General features: G+C 44.8%; 1 protein-coding gene across 1 annotated transcript in view; it reads right to left on the bottom strand.

Moving 5' to 3' along the window:
• Nucleotides 1-9,426, bottom strand: part of Vwa3a (von Willebrand factor A domain containing 3A) — a 46,671-nt gene extending 37,245 nt beyond the window's left edge. Inside the window, exons 1-7 of the mRNA XM_026392080.2 lie at nt 9,363-9,426; nt 8,877-9,001; nt 5,024-5,148; nt 4,851-4,928; nt 2,877-2,931; nt 1,585-1,683; nt 277-383 (exon numbers count right to left, since the gene is read on the bottom strand). Of these exons, the coding sequence (XP_026247865.2) occupies nt 277-383; nt 1,585-1,683; nt 2,877-2,931; nt 4,851-4,928; nt 5,024-5,148; nt 8,877-9,001; nt 9,363-9,426 (653 nt within the window). The remainder of the gene's footprint in view (nt 1-276; nt 384-1,584; nt 1,684-2,876; nt 2,932-4,850; nt 4,929-5,023; nt 5,149-8,876; nt 9,002-9,362) is intronic.
• Nucleotides 9,427-19,675: the final 10,249 nt, after the last annotated feature.

Genomic DNA, 19,675 nt, shown 5'->3' with positions numbered 1-19,675 from the left:
TGAATTTTTAAAAACATGCATGTTACTTTCATAATAATAAACCTATCATTGCTAATTTGCTGGACAAAAATCATGCCTTGTAAGTATCTTGTCTTTCATTTTGTGGGCTGGTCATTTGCGCGGTGACCATTTCCCCCCCAATTTTTGGCTGGCTGAGCTTCTGCTTTTGCGAACTGGTCACTTTGTATTCACTTATGGGGGTCCACACTCGATGAAGAAGACACTGACGCTTAAGGAGGAAAGCGGAAAGTCCTGGTGGAGGCTGGGAGCACTCACGTGACGGTGCTGACTTCCATGGGGTCTGGCCAGAGGGGATCGATGGTGGTGCCAAAGGACAGGACATACAGCTTCTCTTTGAGGCTCAGCTGCTCATCGATGAGGCTCTGCCAGACAAAAGGACATCACTGGCTCACAGAGCCAGGGGCCACGAGGAGCCTGGTGTCACCCCTCCAGCCTTAGCGGGACCCTCTGGGGTGGGGCGTGAGCTGTGCTGAAATGCAGGCTCTGAGCCTTGGCTTGATGGCCATCCCCAAGCTTCCAGCCCACTGGGTCTCACGTGGTGAGGGGAGCTGGCTGGCCGCCTGTCTCAGCATGTGCTGTGGCTGGACCGCGGGCGCCTAGCTGCTACAAGGGGTGGGGTCGCGGGTGACAGCGGCATCACTGAAAGGCATGAGGGCTGGCAATGGAGCCTGTTCAGTGCCCTCAAGCGGCAGCTCCTCCCTCCTCCCTGGTCAGATAGAAATGTCACCTTCCTGCCACCAACATGAGCCTAGCGTTAGACCACCAGGCCTGGGGAATCTTTGGAAACTCAGCCCTGAGGACTTATCATGAGAGGAGCTTGCATAGACATCTGTCCCCTGACACCCAGAACAGGGGACAACTCTGGACAGCTGAACAAGCTGGGCCACGTTGAGCCTGTGCCTGGCTTGATAAAAGAGAGGGGTTTTGCTGCTATGGTCTCCCTAAAGCTCTAGGGATTTCCATAATACCCCTCCACCTCTCCTCAGAGACTACAGCAGTTTCTGTCTCTGCCAGGTCTGGTACTGAGCACTTTATTGGAACAAACTCCTTCTGTGTGGCCCTGTTAGGTAGCTGAGTTCTTGTTCCCATTTCACAGAGAAGGTAGTTAAGCACTGGAGACCTGAGATACCAGGTCCACGGCCCAGTGGGGGTTTGGGTTTGTCTCATCATCTGACTCTAGAGTTCTGAGCTTTTCTACTCTGGATACACCAAAGAAACCAGAATAGCCCCTCCTTCCAGAAAAGACCAGGATCCTAGTGCTATCCGGGGCTGGAGTCAGCCCCCAACTGATTCCCGCCTTCACATCCTCTCTCCAGGGAACTGCGGGCTCTCGAGGCAAAGTCTAGTTGGTTGGTGGTGAGAATACTAGAAGTTCGCACTGCAACTGAAAATGGGGTGAGGTTTCGCAGAATCCAATGCATTTCTCTCCTGTAGGTGCTAATTAAGCAGCCGGGTTCTTCACAGAACACTCTGCTTTGCATTTGTTGTAAACAAAGCCCGGGAGGGTGGGGGAGTGACTCCAGGTATCTCCTGTGCAGGGTGGGGGGGGGGGGGAAGACTTACCATGAAGTCATTCTGGAATTCTTCCTTCCGAGGGCCACTGCCAAATGCTGATGCATCAAGGAGGATGCCCACCCTGGCCCCCTTGATGGAGCCAAACACCTAAAACCAAGAAGGCATTCAGAAACAAGCATCACAACTCTGTGGCTCTCCTGGGCCATGCACAGAGCAGCTCTGCATGAAACAGAGGTGCAAACACCCTCTTAACTCAACAAGCAGCAGCAGGAGCAGGTGGAAGCCCCCCCCCCCGACCATTTTATGGGGGAAAAAGCAAAACCCTGTGTCCTGACTTCAGCTCTGGGCATTATCTGCTCCCAGGCCGTGCATGGCAGCCTAGTTTCTAGAAGTTCTTTTTCGTTAGCACTACTGTGCACTCTCATAAAGTGAGGGCTGCCCATTACAGAAAAATCTGGAGACTGTAGAAAAAGCATCCTTTGTAAGAGATGAAGTTTGAAGTCTAATGACATCAGCCTATCTTAATTTCTCTATGCCCCTTTTTATGTTGCTGACTACCAGTCAAAGGCAGATGTGCTGGGCTCCACAGCTGCTGTGCTATTTCTGTGTGTTTCTAATTGAGTTTCTAAAGGCGATTACCATATGCATGTCAATGCTGTTGGACTCTGTACTCTAGTGCCCTTCTGTCAGAGTGGCATGTCAACTGGAACTTTTTATTCATATGAAATTGAGAGTTCTCTAGAGGCAGTAGGTGCCATTGGATGTTTTTGTCTTAAATCGACTTTATTGGACTTTATTGGCTGCTGAATTTTCCTGTTCGATTCCCTCTTCCATGTACTCAGATAATTTTTTTCTTTTTTTTTTTTTAGAGGGAGGTGCTAAGGATTAAACTCAGGGGTGATTAACCACTGAGCCACAGGGATGAGCGCAGGCTCCAGCCTAGCCAGGTAGCATTTCTCACCTCTTGGTCATGGTGATTTTTCTAAATTAGTCCAGTAAGAATCAATCCCAGGCCTTGGGAGGGAACAGGAAGTGAGGTCCCTTTCAACTGGACTTGTCTAGCTAGTGACATGGAAGCTTAGATTGCTGGTGGCCCTCTTTCCCAACCCTGGGGTGAGCCCTCCTGGCAGCAAAACCAATCCTCAGGAAAGCAGGGCCCAGACAAATTGCACTCGGGTCCAGCTGTGTCTGGGTACAACTTCATCCATGGAGATTAACAAGTTTCTTTTTTAACTTAAGCCCGTTTAAGTTGGAGAGCTGTCGTTTGCAGCTGAAAGAATTGTAACCAGTACAGACAGAATGAGTGGAAAGGGACAAAGAACAAGATCCGCGTCTGTTACCTTCTTGCTGTTTTCTGTGAGCCACTGGATTCTCTGCTGGTAGCGTTCAATAACTCTGTCAAGACACCAGAAAGACTCATCACCACAGTCGGCTGAGCAACAGCCACTTACACCCACAGGAGGAAGGTGTGGGTGGGATTTTTAAAAATCTAGGCAAAATCTGGCCAAGAGAAATTAAATACAGCTCTGAGTTTGCCAGGAAGCCAGGTAAAATCCTGAAGGGTATGTGGAAGATACTGAGTGCAGAGGCTGCTCTGCTGGCGACATTATCAGTGGCTGCTTGGTGGGACGAGGGGCAAGCTGCAGAGTGAGGGGAGATCCAGGAGGTCGGGGGACTTGCTCATGAGGAAGGTGGAAGAACATTCTTGTATTTGCTCAAATCTGTGTCTTCTCAGATGCAACCACCCCTGGTCTCCTGGAGACTGATCCTAAAGGCTCAACCAAGGTTGTTCAGCAGAAGCTTCTGGGTAACAAAATATTGGTTTGCAAAAAGTAGCCAGAGGAATTTCTTGATGTTCTCTTAATGCAAAGCCAGCCATTCCCGTCACTGGTTGGACAGTAGCACATGATGGGGACTCAAGGGAAAGACCCAGTCATTTGAGTTTAACTGACTTGCACTCACTGCGGGCAGGTAGATTTGGGGACCAGAGAAGAGCAAGGAAAACCCATAAATATAAAATGGTGGGGCAAGGAGTGGTGGGTAGATGTGTAAGTGGTGGGTGGGTAGACGTGAGCTAAGAATATGAGCTTCATAATGAGAGGGGCTTGGGCTTGAAAGCCAGCTCTGCCTATCACTAGCTGTATGACCTTGGGCAGGTATGGTGACCTCTCTGAGCCCCAGTGCTGCGTCATCTTCAGCAAGCAGATAATAAAGCATTCTATCCAAGTCGATTTGTCCAAACTCAACTCACTGTAAGTCAATTCTCTGATGATCCAGTTGCCAAATGACCAATTAGCTTAATAGACTAGAAAATTCCATAAAGTGCTGGATTCACAATTAAAACCAGTCAACTCAAATATCACAGAATTCTTCAAAACTCATTTAATCTTCTAACCCAATAAAAATTGCTATAAAATTTACCTTTAAAATGTTTTGATAAATTTGGCAAATTGGTCAATTCTGTGAATGATCATTTTAGCAACTGACTTTTGATTAGCTGGTGTGAGAGTAATACAAAGTTTTGGGTTGTTGTAAAGGTGAAATACATCCTTTAGCAGAATTTGTGACACATTAATTAAATATTATCTATTATCATCATCATCATCATCTCCACCTTTCAAAAAACCTCAGTAAAACAATAATTGTGGATCCTAGATTGCTATAACTAGGATGAAAGGACCATCCTAATCTGTCAGTCTGTCTATTGTTTATCCAGAGACATATCTGTATGCATGTGTGTATGTATTTGCACATATTCTTGTACTATCAAATCAGTTCAGGAGAGGGGTGTATGCATATTTTTGACATACATTGCAAAGGTATGAGCCCAACCAATTTGAACTTGAAAGTAGTAGCTTTTGTTTTTTGGTACTGGGGCTTGAACCCAGGGGTGTTTTTACCACTGAGCCCTTTTTATTGTTTACCTTGAGACAAAGTCTCACTAAGTTACTCAGGACCTTGTTAAATGGCTGAGGCTGGCCTCAAACTTGTGATCCTCCTGCCTCAGCTTCCTGATTTTCTGGGGATTCCAGGCGTGCACTACCATGCTCAGCTTTAAAAGTAGTCTCTCTTAACCATTAAACATCAAAAGAAACGGATGAGGTTTTATGGGTTCATCCAAAGGGACTATAGGACTGTAAGACTCATTTGGTCCAACCTTTAAACTTGAGAAAAGGGAAAACTGGGGCTACAGGTGGGAAGAGATCTGCCCAAGCTCCTGTGAGATTGGTGTTGGAACACAGTGACTTTCAGGCTGGGGAACAACCTGACTCTTGAGCACTGGGTTATGGGAGGACGTTGAGAAACATACTTACTCAGAAAGCTTTGATTCAAAACGGTGGATGGTGTGGGTGCAGAAGCGCACTTTTTGGGTGACATTGCAGCTCTCTTCCCTGAAAAATTAAAGCCTGATGAAGGGGTCTCTCAGGACTGGGGGTGGGGCATATCATGCAGCTCTCAGGAGTGAGGGGAATGGCTTCAGACTTACAGCATGGCTGTGCCCTGACTGATCAGGTCAGCCAGGGTGAGTTTCTCAAACTTTAAACTGTGCGTTGAAAGCCAGTCTTCAGATTCTTCCAAAACTGAAGACTGATCCTTGCTTTCCTGCAGCTTCTGCAAGACAGAAACCAGAGTCAGACAGAAGACTGTGTGTGAGATAGGGACAAGGATGCCTTGGTTTTCTTCACGTGGATACCCCAGGGGTGCCAGATCCCCCGCTAAGGCATTCTGCAAATTCTCCCTGCTATAGAAACAAATGGATGGGTGGCCAGTACTCTGGGCCAGTGGCTCTGGACACCCAACCCATTCCCCATCCCGTGCCTCTGCCATTCTAGGGTCACACCACAGCCTGCCTTGTAAATGACTATGCCCCCACACAGTGGCCAGACAACACGATCATAGAACTCTGAGCCACAACCTCTGCAGCAATTCGCCCCAAGTAGTCAGGATTTAGTCACTGATTGTTAACTTCCCCAATTTGGGGATGGGGGAATACCAGGAATTGAACCTATCGGTGCTTAATCACTGAGCCACATCCCCCAGACTTTGAAAAAAATATTTTATTTAGAAGAGACAGGGTCTCGCTGAGTTGCTTAGACCTTGCTAAGTTGCTGAGGCTGGCTTTGAACTCGTGATCCTCCTGCCTCAGCCTCCCGAGCCTCTGGGATTACAGGCATGTGCGACTGCAGCCAGCAACTTCCCTACATTTTTGTTCCCACTTCCAACTCAGGACCAACCAGAGAAAAGTCAAATGTCCCCAAACCAGTCATAGATGATGCCTGCTTCTCATGAGCTCATCTCCAGGCACCTCACACGACACCCTCAGACTTGCAGCCGAAGTCTCCCCTTTTTCATGACAAATTTCCCCCTTTCCCCACCTGCCTTTGAATCTCTGCAAAACACAAGTGATGGTGGGGTCATTTGGTGGGTCTTCTATTTATTTCCACACTTGTATTCTCTGTACCTTTTCAGGTGAGCGAGATCTGCTGCCCGTCATTCTAAAAGGTCCTTTAAACATTTAAAGGACCTTTTAGGATGTGAAAAGTGGGGTGATTCTGTCCAGCTGTGGATGTTTTAGAAGACTTTCCTAGGCATTGAAGGATTGAGGCCATGACAGGGACGGCGCTCCCCTGCTGGGACCTAGTGACCTTTGTGTCACTTACAGACTGCTAAGCTCAAAATGTACACGGTGCACTTGGTGGTGGAGCTGAAATCTGTCATGACAAGAATTGGACATGGGCTGTGCTTTCTGGGAGCCGGAAGGTGGCGAATCCTGGTGTGGGGCTGAGTCGGCCTGGTCTGCTCACCTCTTCTGGAGCCTGGCATTTCTGCCTTTCCCTTTCCAGTGGGTATTTCTGAGCCATTACCTTGAACTGGACCCTGTGGGCAGTAAACTGGGAAGGCATCAACGTGCATCACAGTCTCAGAGAGGAGCCATGAAGAGAACAGAGCGGGGGGAAGTTGATGGAAAATGACTGGGTGGAGATGAGGAGGCCTATTAGTCACCTGAGCTGGAAATTCACCTTCCAGGTGGAGGCCTGGGGGTGGGTAGGGCTTGAAGACCAGAAAGGCCGCTGCGTGTTGGAGCGCAAAGCATATGGGGTAGTGGGACCCAAGAAGAGGCTGGACGGACCCCTCTCCCCACAGCCTGGATCAGGTGGAGACTCTGAAGGAGCTTCCAGGACAACGACTGCAGTTTCTGTGCACAGAGGTCCCAAGTGTTGCCAGAGCCGGCCAGGATTCAGCTGGGGGGTGAGACCCCAGCTCGGCCCCATGTGTGACACCCTTTCCTCCAGTGGTATCTAAGGACTGTGGGGTGAGTCTGAGCACTCTTTAAAACCGGGCTGGGACCCCAGGCCAGATTCAAAGATGTTTGAACCCTAAGTGGGTTCTCCTGGACCTTGTGTGTGCCAGGGCTCTCCTGGGAGTGGGCGGGGTGTGGGGGAGGAGATGGACACTGTCTGGCGGCTGGATGAGCTACTGTGCCCAGGTAGAGGCATTCTCCATTTCCTAGCTTCGTGACGGGGCACTGCCTCCCTTTCTCCATCTGTATAATGGGCATTGTGAAGCTATGGTTATAGAATATAACCTTGAGTGTCCCTGCACAAACAATTCTCCACCATGATCCTTATTTTCCCCTGAGGTTTGGTCATAAATGCCCCCCCCACCAAAAGCAAAAACAATGAAAATAAAACACTGCTACTATCTTCCCTCTAGATAGCATCCGTGCCTTCGTTCTGTGCCTGAGACCTGCTCTGTCCTCTGTTCCAAAAGGAAATTGCAGGTATGAAGGAAGCATGAAAAACATGCTCAATAATCATAGCAAAACCTCAGCAGCACTTAATGTCAAGTATTTTCCATACATTAACCTGTTTACCTCTACAAAGTAGGTTCATCATCATCATAACCCCATTTTACTGACAAGGAAACTGAAGCACAGAGCACTTAAGTGATTTGCCCAAGGCCACACAGCTAGTAATGGTGGAGCTGGGATTCAATCCCAGGCTTATGAAGCTCAAGTCATGCTTGTAACCATAACACTATGCCAGTGCTGAACTGCTTATCTCCTGAAAGAATGAGAGAAAGGACTGAAAACTTGCTCCTTTTGTGATTCCATGCTAATCAACATCCTGCCCTTGAAAGGCACCCATTAATAGCAAGGTCCCTGTCCTAGACTTCAGGAAATGCTGCTCTGCCTCCTGCGAACACTAGATGTCACTCTTTTCATCTTTAAGGACTGGCTGGGACCTCTGAGCTTGCGAGCATTTCATCTTCCATCTTCCTTGCATTTGAAATGATCTTTCATGTTGGAGGAAGTGGATTTTGAGTTACTAATATTTGGGGATCTACTCTTAACCACATTTGAGATTTGGACTGTTCGTTACATATGAAAGTAGGTGCTTTACGTGGAGCGGTGTTGGGCGATTCCTTCCCTCTTCCCTACAACTCTCTATCAGAGAGGAAAAGGAGACTCTGAATGTGGCTGATAAATTAAGAGTGGTCCTTTGTACACCTGGGAAGTCACCTCACATTTTGATATGATGTTAGTTGGAATAAAGAACCATGTCATCAACATTTGAAATCACTGAAGATTTCTTCAGCATTTCAAGACGCTGTTGACCTTTCCTCATTTCCTTTTAATTAAACTTGCATTCCCATAAATGCCAAAACTTGAGAAAAGAAAATAGGACTGTTCTTCTGGTTGTATAATTACCAGCATTAGAAGGTATGGTTTTAAACGGATTACCATTCAAAGGTACCATATTTAAATTCTAGATATTCTAGTAGGTTAGCAGATGGTTGTGGGATAGCCTTGCACCTGACAACCAGCCATGGTGGCTCTTTCCATTGTAGAATGAATGTTCTAGACAGTCCCACCCCCTCTGGAAAGCAGCTTGCTAATACATGGAGAGTCAGCCTAATACCAAAGTCTGTCTATTCTAGAGCTTAATTCTGTCACGACTCTCTTGCTTTACCAGCACTTTCTGAAACAGAATTTTCTATCTAAATTTTAGGGAATCCTAAAATTAAAAAAAAAAAAAGTCTTAGGAAGGGGAACTTCAGAATAAAATACTTTACGGACTTTGACAACATGATCAGAATCTTGACAGACTCCTGAATATTTAATGATGTGGCCGAAAAGACTATAAAATTCCTACGAACAACATAAAGATTTTCTTCATTCATTTCTAAAGGCAGGGGATTAGAGATGAATGCTTAATTAACCTTTTTTTTTTTAGTCTGGGGATCCTATGTGAAGAAAGAAATACCCAGAGTTGATGGTGTTCTCTGTGCCCTAGCTGTGACATGTCACCACTCACTAAAAGTGCCTTGGTTTTTACCAGTAAGTCCTGGGTCTGGTTAACGTGGGTGACCAGTAATCCATTGTCTGGATTCTGGCTGGGTCCATTCATATTCTTCTGGGTCAATTGCTTCCTTGGATCTCTATCAGTGTTTTTCTTCATGCTACAAAACATAAAGTGATTAGATCAATGTCCTGGACATCGACTCTACACAACCAGTGCCTCCCTCTTTTCTTTCCTCTAGTTTCAAAAGGATTCCAAGAACATTGCTATTTCTGTGCAGGAACTGAGAAGGTGCACCCTGTAGAGTCCTGATCAATTATGGACTTCAAGTTCGTGAGACATTACATCAGACCATTTTGGTGGTTAGATAATGAAAGCCCCCAGGTAGATAGATGTACAATGTTGCAATAACCATTATCTGGTCTCACTTCAAGGCAGACATTCCCCTCTCAATTCCCATGGGAAAAAAAAAAACATTGCTATTGCTGTTTTTATTTGCAAAACCAGAGAATCCTGCTTAGGAATGATTTTCCAGAAATCTATTATCTTGACCATGGAAGACATGACTAATTTGGGTGGGTCCCATTATAAAAATAACCTACTCTTATTTTCCTAAGGAGGAAAAGAACACAAGAGGATAAACACAGCATGTAGACAATATTTTTGCGGGGTTTGCTCAGCTCAGCTGTTCTTTAGTTACCAATACACTAAATACCTATTGAACATCTAGTAGGTTGAAGGCATTGTGCTTTGTGCTAAGGATTCAAAGGTGAACACGGTGGCAAGGGTATCTCCATTTTGGCCTTCTGATGTTCAGGGGTTGACCATTCTGTTGTGTGTGTACATTGCAGAATGTTTGGCAGTGTCCCCGGCTGCTCCCTGTTAGATGCCACCAGCACCTTCCTCCTCCTTGAGATAAAATCATCTCTGGACATTGCCAAGTATCCCCCGATGATGGCGGGGGGGGGGGGGAGGTGCAAAACTGATCCCCGTTGAGAACCAGTGAGATAGGTATTGTCCTTGACCTTGTGGGGTTTATATTCTAAAATTGGTCTGAAAAATCAAAATGACACACCATGGTACACGCTGTGAAGGACCCAGACAGCAGGCTGTCATAGAAAGGCATCAGGAAAGGAGCTCTTGTGCAAGGTGAAGTGGTGGGGGCAGGTGTCTTTTGAGCTCAGATCTTTTTGAAGGGTGAAAAGGAGAGTCCATGGGAAGGATGGGAAGCAGAGTGAACAGCCGGTTCCAAACCCTGAGGTGAGGAAGAGCTTGGCCAACCCAAGGAACTCACAGAAGGCCTGTTTGGCCAGATGGTAGGAATTTCAAGATGAGGAGAGTAGAACAGAAAGAATATTGAGATGAGGCTGAGCTCTGAGCTCACCCTTAAGTGAGATCCTTCTGCTTTGGAAGGCACCGCTTATTGGAGGTGTATATCCAGATGGATCAATCGGATCCTCTCACTGGGAATTTGTGATTAGGAGCAGGAAGAGGCTCTCCATGGGGAAGGTGGAGGGGATGGTCATTTCTGTGGGGCCCTGGTCTCTGGCTTCTTCCCTTCCTGCCTGCTCCTTCTCAGGCTCCTTCCCAGACTTCTCCTCTACCTGCTTTCCTGGAGACTAAGGAGGGTGCATGGCTCTCATGTCTCCTCTTACCAGGCTTCCACTGCCACCTATCCATGAACGACTGCTATTTGTACATCAAGAGCTCAGACGTCCCTCCCTGACTCCAGAGCTGGGTATTCACTGACACCGGATATTTCCACTTGAAGCATTTCAAACCCAGTGTGTTCAAGACTGAACTCGTGATATTCCCTACAACACTCTCCTCTTTCCATTGTTTTCTACAGAAAAGAACCACCATCTACTTAGCATCTACTTACAGGAGTCAAAAATCTAGGAATTGTTCTTGACACCCACTCCTGATGCCATTCCATCATCTCATCCTGTTAGTTTTAAGACTCTCTCACACCTCACCATTTATCTGTCTCCATGGACATTTCTCCAGTCCAGGCCACTGTCACCTCTGTCACAGACACTGCAGTAGACCCTGGCTACTACTGCAGTAGGTCCCCTCAGCCCTCCCATCCAATCTGTTCTCTTTACCAACTGGAGTATCTTTTAAAAACACGAATCCAGTGTGGTACTCTCATCTTCTCCCTGTTGCTCAAAACTCATCAAAGACTTCCCTTTCTCCCTAGGAGGAAGACTAAGATCCTTGAAATGGAATTTGAGGCCCCACAGGGTTTGACTGCTGCTCATCAACCTCTCTAGACTTCCTACTTTCCCATGCACCCTCCCTTCTGTGTTCCACAAGGGCCCTGGAATGCTTCATAGTTCCTCTCACCCCAGGATCTTTGCATGTGCTGCTGTCTTTGCTCTGGAACATTCTCCTCCCCTCCCTGTACTCTCCTAATCTTTGATGTTTTAGCTCATATATGTTTCCTTTGGGAAAACTCTCCAGCATTCCATTCAAGTACAGGTTACTTTGTTTTATACATTTTCCCAGGACTGTGTTCCTTTCTTTTAAATAGCTTGTCTTAATTTGGAGTGATAAATACATTAGCATGATTTTTAAAGAAATGGCATGTCTCTCCCATGACACTATTGTTTACGTGAGAGCAGGGACTGGCAAACAATAAGTATTTTGAGGAAGTGAGGATAAAGGAAAGGAGGTTAAAAAACTGCCTCGACTCTTGAATTTCTAACTATTTATCCCAGGCTTCAGGTAAGAACAGACCCATTTTCTGCTCTTGGTCTCTGTGAACCTGTTTCTTATAACTCTACTTTTTTGCTTAAGCTAGCTTATTTCAGTTTCTGTTACTCGCAACCAAACAAATCCTGGCTATGCGCAACCTGTGAGAAACTATGAAGTTGCAGCTCGAACATTAGTGTATTCTCTTAGGAAATTGCTCCATGAAAGAGCTTAGCAATGGTTCAGCAACTGGCTTTTCACTTCTTTTATTTGGAAGATGCTTTATTATCTGGGAAGTACCAGGGTCATGTGGCAGTGTCTTAAATTAAAAACCCAAACTGGCTTGACTTCAGCGAGCTTTTCTGGAAACCCTACGGCAGGGACTGTTGAAACAGAAATGCTTGATGAACAGGGGTCCCTTCATAGGGTCTCAGTTCCTTATTTGCGGGCTGGTGGTGGTGGTGATTAATGCTTTTTAAAATGCATTTGAGGCCTGTGAATGGTTCTGGGGGCTCTTACATGGGCCAGTGGAGGAGACCAAGCAATGTGGGGCCTGGAAAGAGCTCTGGACCTTGGGTTTTCTCATCTGCAGAGTGGAAGAGGGATGAAGTAACCGAGGGCCTACTTCTAACTTCATTGTCAAGAGGATCGAATGAAATCAAGTTTGAGAAAGTGCTTTTCAAAATACAAAGTACTATAGAAATGCAGAATGCCACTAAATATCTGCCGCCTTGAAGCACTTCAACATGAGACTCCTAAGCACTTATTCCTTTCATGAATATTTCAAGTGCCTTCAGGGACCCAGAGAGAGCTGGTACTGGGGAGTAGGATGGACTGTCACAGCCTTACCCTCAGGCCTCTGTTCAGAGTCAAACAGGACCCTCCACCCATTTTAGTGTTTTCCACAGCAGACTTCACCATCTGACCTTCTGTATGCCAATGGTCTACTCCTTCTGTCCCAACCTGAGCACACTAGACGTGAGCTCCCTGAGGGCAGTCACTTAGAAATGTCCACTGCTAGAATACTTTTACAGTGCCTAAAACATAGTAGCTTCTTAAAAAAACAAAAAGGCACTTATTGAACAAATGCTTTAAGGGCAGGGCCAGAATTTGGGCAAAAGTGGGCCATATTGCCCAGGGAAAGTGGCTAGAAGAGAAGGGAAAGTACAGACTGGTCCATGGCTGTTGACATTTTGGTCAAAGGGATGGAGGAAGTGCTGATTTGGGGATAAAAGAAAACCTTCAGCTAACTTTCTGAATTATTAACAGCTGATTCTCCTAAATATTCATCCAGGATAAAGCCATCCTCAGGGTACTTTTAACTGCAGAATTGTCTCATGCCTTGTCCCCAGCCAATCATGATGCCAGAATGATTTTTTTCCTAATATGCAGAGTTCCTGCTATCACTACCTGTTTAGAACTCTGCCATGGCTCCTCAGTGCTCTAAGTCAAACAAGTCAGACCTTCTTCCCAAGAACCCCTATTTCCACATCTTACTATTTCATACCTACCTGTGCTCAAGTTGTTCTCAAAATGCCCCTTTCCCCTTTCATCTGGTAATAAACTCAGTAAGTTCTTTCTGATTCCTATTTGCTATCCCAAACTCCGTAGCAGAAACCCTGTGGAAGTCTTGTGTGCTATTCTATTTCATATCAAGTTGACATGGTGTCTCCCCAACCAGCTTCTCTATTGCATATCCTCGGCACCTAGAACCAGGCTTGGCAGGCAGGGAGCAGGGACTTAAGATCCCAGGCTCCCTAAAGCTTTCTTGCTTAGTCAAGGAGTTAGCATCTGGGCCTCTCCTGCCCCCCTTCTCCCAAACCCTGTCCACCCTTGGGACACTCACCTGCCTTTATTTGCATTTCCTTTTATTTCTCCATTTGTGGGAGAAGGGTCTCTGGCACTCCAGGGCTCTGCTTCTCCTGCTTCCGCTTTCTAGTTGCTCCAAGCTCCTCTAAGCAACTCCATAGGGGAGCCTGCCCTGCAGGAAGTGTTAGCTGGTCTCCAAGGCAACCGACCAAGCCACTGCAGCTTGGGGCAGGGCAAGGGGAAAACTCTGGCCCCAGGGAAGAGTTATCACCTCTTTGTTGTTAAGAACCTCTCCCAGGCAATCTACTCTCTTTCACCCTCACAAGATCCTGGAAGCAGGATTTGGATCTCTTTTCTATTTTTAGAACCTCTGGCTCAGCAGAGGACTATGGTTAAGACCTGCTGTTTTCTTGTGGTAGAAATGGAAGATACCAGAGAGCCTGTAATGAGCATGAAAATGGTGATCTTCTCCTTAGACTCCCTAGGTCTCCCTGGGAGAAGACTGACAGTCTCCACCCCCACCATGCCCAGTCCTGCCCAAGCCTGGCTAATACGGCAGCATGCTCAGTGACCTCTTAGCATCACAAGACAGTTATCTTCTACAGTGGTTCCTAGACCTGGGTGCCCATCCGAATCACCTGGGCTGTTTGCTAAGCAAGCATGTACATTCTCACGCAGGCGATTGATTAGAACTGTGGCCATTGTGGCAGCATGAACCTTTAACAATGGTCTCAAGTGATTATGATGTAACCAGGTCCTGGCCCATCACTGGGGGCCTCTCTAACCTCTTCTTTTATAGAGTTCAAGAGAAATGAAGTGATGAATCCAGTGTCAACCAGCTTGTAAGTGGCTAAGGTATCTGCACTTAGTTTTTCTTACCTAAGTAATTTCTCAAAATCACTCTTCAGTTTCTGAACCTTTAATAAGAAGTTAGAACATGTGCAGTCTGTGGTAGTTATCATGTTACAGATGTCCTTTAGATGTTGAGCCCAGCAGCGTCTCCTACAGGCCAGGTCAGGAACAACCACACTCCTCAAAGTAGAAACTTGATCCAGCACGTTACTTGGGCAGTCATGGGCTGGGAGCACCATGTGTAAAGCCAGGGTATTTAGCATTTAGCAACACCACCAAGAGCAGAGATCAGAAAGAAGGGACTCACAGGCCACAGTAACCCACGGTTACTCTGTGAATAGGAGGTGAGGATCTTGGTGCCCACCTTGATGGAAATCCTGGGTGGAAGAGGCGGGCTAATTTTGAGACACCACTTTGTGAGACATGGCAGGTCATCTAATCCTCTCATTTCCCTGGGTCCCTGGATATATGGGTTTTTAATGTTTTACAAGCAGTAAAACTCAGTACTGAAAACTCTTGTTATTGCTTTCTTCTACTCAAGCTTACATGACACACATTCTGAATGTTCTCGTGCAAAATGGATAAAGCAGAGTAAGATTTTCAGGTTGACCAGCCAAGAAGAAAGCTGTGTGTGGGTTCCATTTTTCTCAGCTCCCCTCAGAATGTAGACTGATTGGACCCATGTAAGGCATCAGAGCATAACAGGAATTTCTCCTATTTGAGGCTCTTGGGACCTGATCAGGGTCAACTCATATTCCATGTGAGAGCTGGTAACATTCCCCAGGCATATGGAGAGACCTTTGTGTGTGTGTGACTGTATGTGTGGTTACTAATTTGTGTTTTCCTTTATTTCAATCCTTCATTTCAAACTAGGGAGCAGGTGCTTTTTGTTGAGTGGAGAAGCAGCATGAAGTCAACAGCTCTGTCTTTTGTAAAAGCCTCAGCTCACTAAAAGATTCAAGGGACGTGCTGAGGCAGGGAAGGTAAGTGATGTGTTAAATGTCAAGTGGCAGTGTATCAAGATCCTTTCAATTAAAAGACAGAAACCTGCGTCAAAGTGGCTTCAGGAAAAAAAAAAAAAAAAGAATTTATTTGTTTAAATAATAGAAAAGCCAGGGATAGTTCTGGATTCAGGCCCGACTTGACCCAAAGGCTAAAATAATGTTCAGAACAGAACACCCATCTCCATTCCTCGGCTTCTTTTCTTCTGTGATGGCTTGATTCCTGGGTAGGCTTTTCAGGTGTGGCTGGCAAACTTTGGACCCAAGCAGTGCCAAGCTTCTCCCCAACTGAAACAACCCTAAAGAAAGAACATTTCTTTCCAGTTCCAGCGAGTTCCAGGCTTGGCTTCTTGGTGACATGCCATACTCATTCCTGAGGGAATCACTGTGCCCTGATTGCCCAGGCCAGCTTCTGTGTCCAGCTTTGGGGCCAGAAAGTGAAATCAGCCCACAAAGCCACATAGCCTGAGGTAGCAAAGGAGCAGTTTTCCAAAAGAAAGAGGGTGTGGGTACTAAGCTAACATGCCTCTGAAGGAAGCCAAGGGGAGGGAGATTCTCCTAGATGAACAGAGATCTGAAAAGGAGAAGGAGTGGAGGCCTCTCAGTGCTGGGTAGCAAGGCCTTGGTGAGCCACAACCTAAGAGGACCCATGAGTACTCAGTGCGCTCAAAACCATAGGCACAGGAGGTCCCCAGCTCACCAGTGTATCATGCCCCAAGTATGGGACATCTGAGGCCTCGGTAGTAATGTGTGGACAAATGACTTTGGGGGGGGGGGCGGGTTCTTCCTAATGTTTGAGCCATGGACCTCTGCAAAACTTAGGGTACCCTAATAAATTCCCTACCCACAGCACAGAGGGGATCTATTGATTTTTAAGTGCTATGGAGGGGTGTGTGGAGTAGCCTGTCTGGGGAAATTTCCATGGGTGCTCAGATCCTAAAAGAGCTCCACAGAACCCAACAGATGACATCACTAGTTTTACCAGTGAAGTACATGGACACTATAAAATGCCATCGAACAATGATTGTAAAGAGAAAGCTTGACAATGAGATAGGAATGATGGAAGAGTAAATACAAACAAGTTGGTTTTTCCTACTTTTTTTTTTTTCTTACAGCAAAGTAGATAAATTCCAAAGTTGTTTCTAAATAGGGACTACCTTTTATGGTTCTTTGCATCTCACATCCAGAAGCAGCAAGCCATAGATTTAGCTGCTTGTGTTTGAGCCAAAGAATCATGCAACTGGGACAAGCTATTTTTATTTCCTTTAGACTAGACAAATTGGCCATGTGCGACAGCAGAAGGAGCCCTAGATCTGAAGTCAGGGAACCTAGGTTTGAAACTCAGATTGACCAATGACTAGTTCGTTACAGAACCTTGGGTAAGTAGTTCACCTTTTGATCCCTAGTTTTCTGGTCTATAAAATACCACCTCTGATGACACAGGAAGAGGATTAATTAAGATGACATGGAAGAGCACATGACACATGAATTTAATGTTCTTTCTCTAAACTTGCTGAATGCCACTATTACCTAACCACAGCACTTTTGAAAATATGAATTATCTTAATAGAGTGGTTGCTATGCTTCAGTTCGTTATCAGGTTATTTTGATATTCGGGAAGTTTTTGTAATGTAAGACCTAAGATCACCAAAGCATTATTTATATTAACAAAAACCTGGAAACAACCTAAATTTATGTAAAATGGAATATTATGTAGACTGGGGAAGCAGTGGTAGATACATATATGATATTGCTTTTGTTAAACTGAAGGGAGAGTAAAGTATCTGTTCGAATGCTCAATAAACTAGTATTAATGGTTCTCTGGAAGGTGGATTGTGGGTGTGGGTGTGGAAACTTTTAACTTCCTGTGCTCCTATTTTGGACTTTTTTGATTTGTTTTTAAAAGATTTTTTACAGATATATGTTGTAAAAAGAAAATCCTTTGTGCCAGTTTAGGGTCATGATCACTTCCTTCATGATAGCTCTTTGAGACAAGAAAAAAATTGTCAATTACCCTAAAAGCAGAAATACAGTCACGTACTAGAACAGTGAGTATAGGGTAGGATTACAAACAATAAGTCCACTATGGGGCTAGGGATGTGGCTCAAGCCGTAGCGCGCTCGCCTGGCATGCGTGCGCCCCGGGTTCAATCCTCAGCACCACATACAAACAAAGATGTTGTGTCCGCCGAGAACTAAAAATTAAAAATTCTCTCTCTCTCTCTCTCTCAAAAAAAAAAAAAAATAAGTCCACTATGCTCATTTAATTGGTAAAATATACAGAAGGTGGTCAAATCTTTTTTAGATGTGTAGATTTATTTTTTTTTACCCTAGAGCAATTATGGATAAGAAAAGATTTTTGTTGTTGTTGTTCTTCCAGTGCATTTGCATTGGCCACAGAAAACACAGCAACACAAAAGAAAAAGTTTTAATTTTTAAAGAACATATGTGAGTTGTCTTAGACAGTTTTAAATATTTAAACAACACAAGAAAGGGTGCCAGAGTCAGTACATGGCATTTATTTTACTGACTTGCCCTGACAGATAACAAATGGAGATTGATTTAATAGTGACCACATATCACTGGCAATATTTATTAAAATACCTTAAAATGGTCAATTGGAGAAAACCACATCTAAATGAAATCAAACTCTTGAATCTATTCCTTTTTTTTTTTTGAATTTTTAATATTTATTTTCTAGTTCTCTGCAGACACAACATCTTTGTTGGTATGTGGTGCTGAGGATCGAACCCGGGCCGCACGCATGCCAGACGGGTGCGCTACCACCTGAGCCACATCCCCAGCCCGAATCTATTCCTTTTAGCAGAAATAATTAAGAACATCTTGGCAAGACCGAATCTTTGCAAAACATACCAAATGTAGGGCTTCGGGACAGCAGAGAACCCACAAGCTTGAAGAAGCCTCCAGAGAGTTCTCTCAGGATCAACAGGACACTTGCATCATCCTGTTCCTGTTTGTATCAGCAGCAATGTGAGAGCTGAGTTCAGTAAGAATCTTGAGTCCATAAGGAAATTCTGAGATCAATGAAACTGACATATTAAATGGGACATACCCACTGATAAAGTAACCACATTAGATCTAGACCAGCCTCTGCCTTCAGGAAGAATTTTACTGAAATAATTCTAGCAAATAGGTAACTGGGTCTTTTAAATTTCCAGGAAATATGGTTTCATAAATTTCCTTTATAATCTATCCCTGAATTTATATATATATATATATATATATATATATATATATATATATATATATATATATATATATTTGCTTTAGTTATCAATGGAACTTTATTTTTATTTGTATGAGGTGCTGAGAATCGAACATAGTGCCTAACACATGCTAGGCAAGCACTCTACTATTGTCCAACAACCTCAGCCCCTGAATTTAATCTTGATAATTCAATTCCATAGGTAAAGCATTGTGCCAGGTCTCTCAGGAACATGAGAAAGCCATATTCCTTGCATTCTAGAGTTTATAATCTAGTTAAAAAAATGTTTTAGTGATAATAGCAGCAACCAACATTTGAATGCTTACTCTGTTCCTGGCACTTGGTCTCATTTAAACAAACAATAGCCCCATAAATAGGTATGGTTATTAGCCCCATTGTATAGATAAAAAAAAAACCAAGGCTCACAGACCTTGGTTAAATGATTTGCCTGAAGGTCACAAAAATAAAACTGTGGAACTGAGATTTGAATGCAGGGGTCTACTCCCCTCTAGTACTGTTACAGAGGAATAAGTAAAAGGAAAACAAAGGATTAGGTATAGTTCAACACAAGCAGGATTAAAGAAAACCACCAGGAGTAGACAATGCAGACACAGCCACAACAGCAAACAGGTTGTAGTCAGAGAATGGAGAGCAGGCTGGTTGTCAGAAAAAGTAAACAGTGGGGAGGTTGAGGAGGCCACGCGAAGCCTAGTCATGGAGAGTTTTCTATGCCAGCTTACTGGAGTTGGGGCTTCCATCTGCGCAATGGGAATGACAAAAATGTGAATGAGGACGTAATACACTTCATTTAAAGAATATTTTGGCAGAATCCACTTGGATTGCTAGGAATCAAACCCAAGGTCTCACCCATGCCAGGCAAGGGCTTCTACCACCGAGCCACACTCTGGGCCCAACAGAAATGACTTGGTAGATGAGCATCAGATGAAGATGAGCTGAAGACAGGTGGGTTCAGATGGCTGTAGAATGAGAATATTTGTCCTAGGATCAATGTGCATTTGTCAAAGACATTCTTTCCTATGTTGAGGGTTCTGCTGAGACCTAGTCAAGAGACTTTAGGAAAGTCAGAAAGCCTTTCTGAGGCCTCAATTTCTTCATCTGAAAATGGAAACCCTGGACATGCTCTTTGAGACTTCATCCAACTATGAAATTTTGAGTCTCATGAAAAATCTCTTCTTGAAACTCTTGAAAATTAATCTTAGGTGGTCTCTGTCTATAATTAGAACTGGGGTTGAT

Source organism: Urocitellus parryii, chromosome 9 (assembly GCF_045843805.1).
Source record: "Urocitellus parryii isolate mUroPar1 chromosome 9, mUroPar1.hap1, whole genome shotgun sequence".
In the NCBI taxonomy this organism is placed as follows: domain Eukaryota; kingdom Metazoa; phylum Chordata; class Mammalia; order Rodentia; family Sciuridae; genus Urocitellus; species Urocitellus parryii.
Note: the sequence above shows the minus strand (reverse complement) of the source record. Positions and strands in the feature narration are given on the sequence as shown.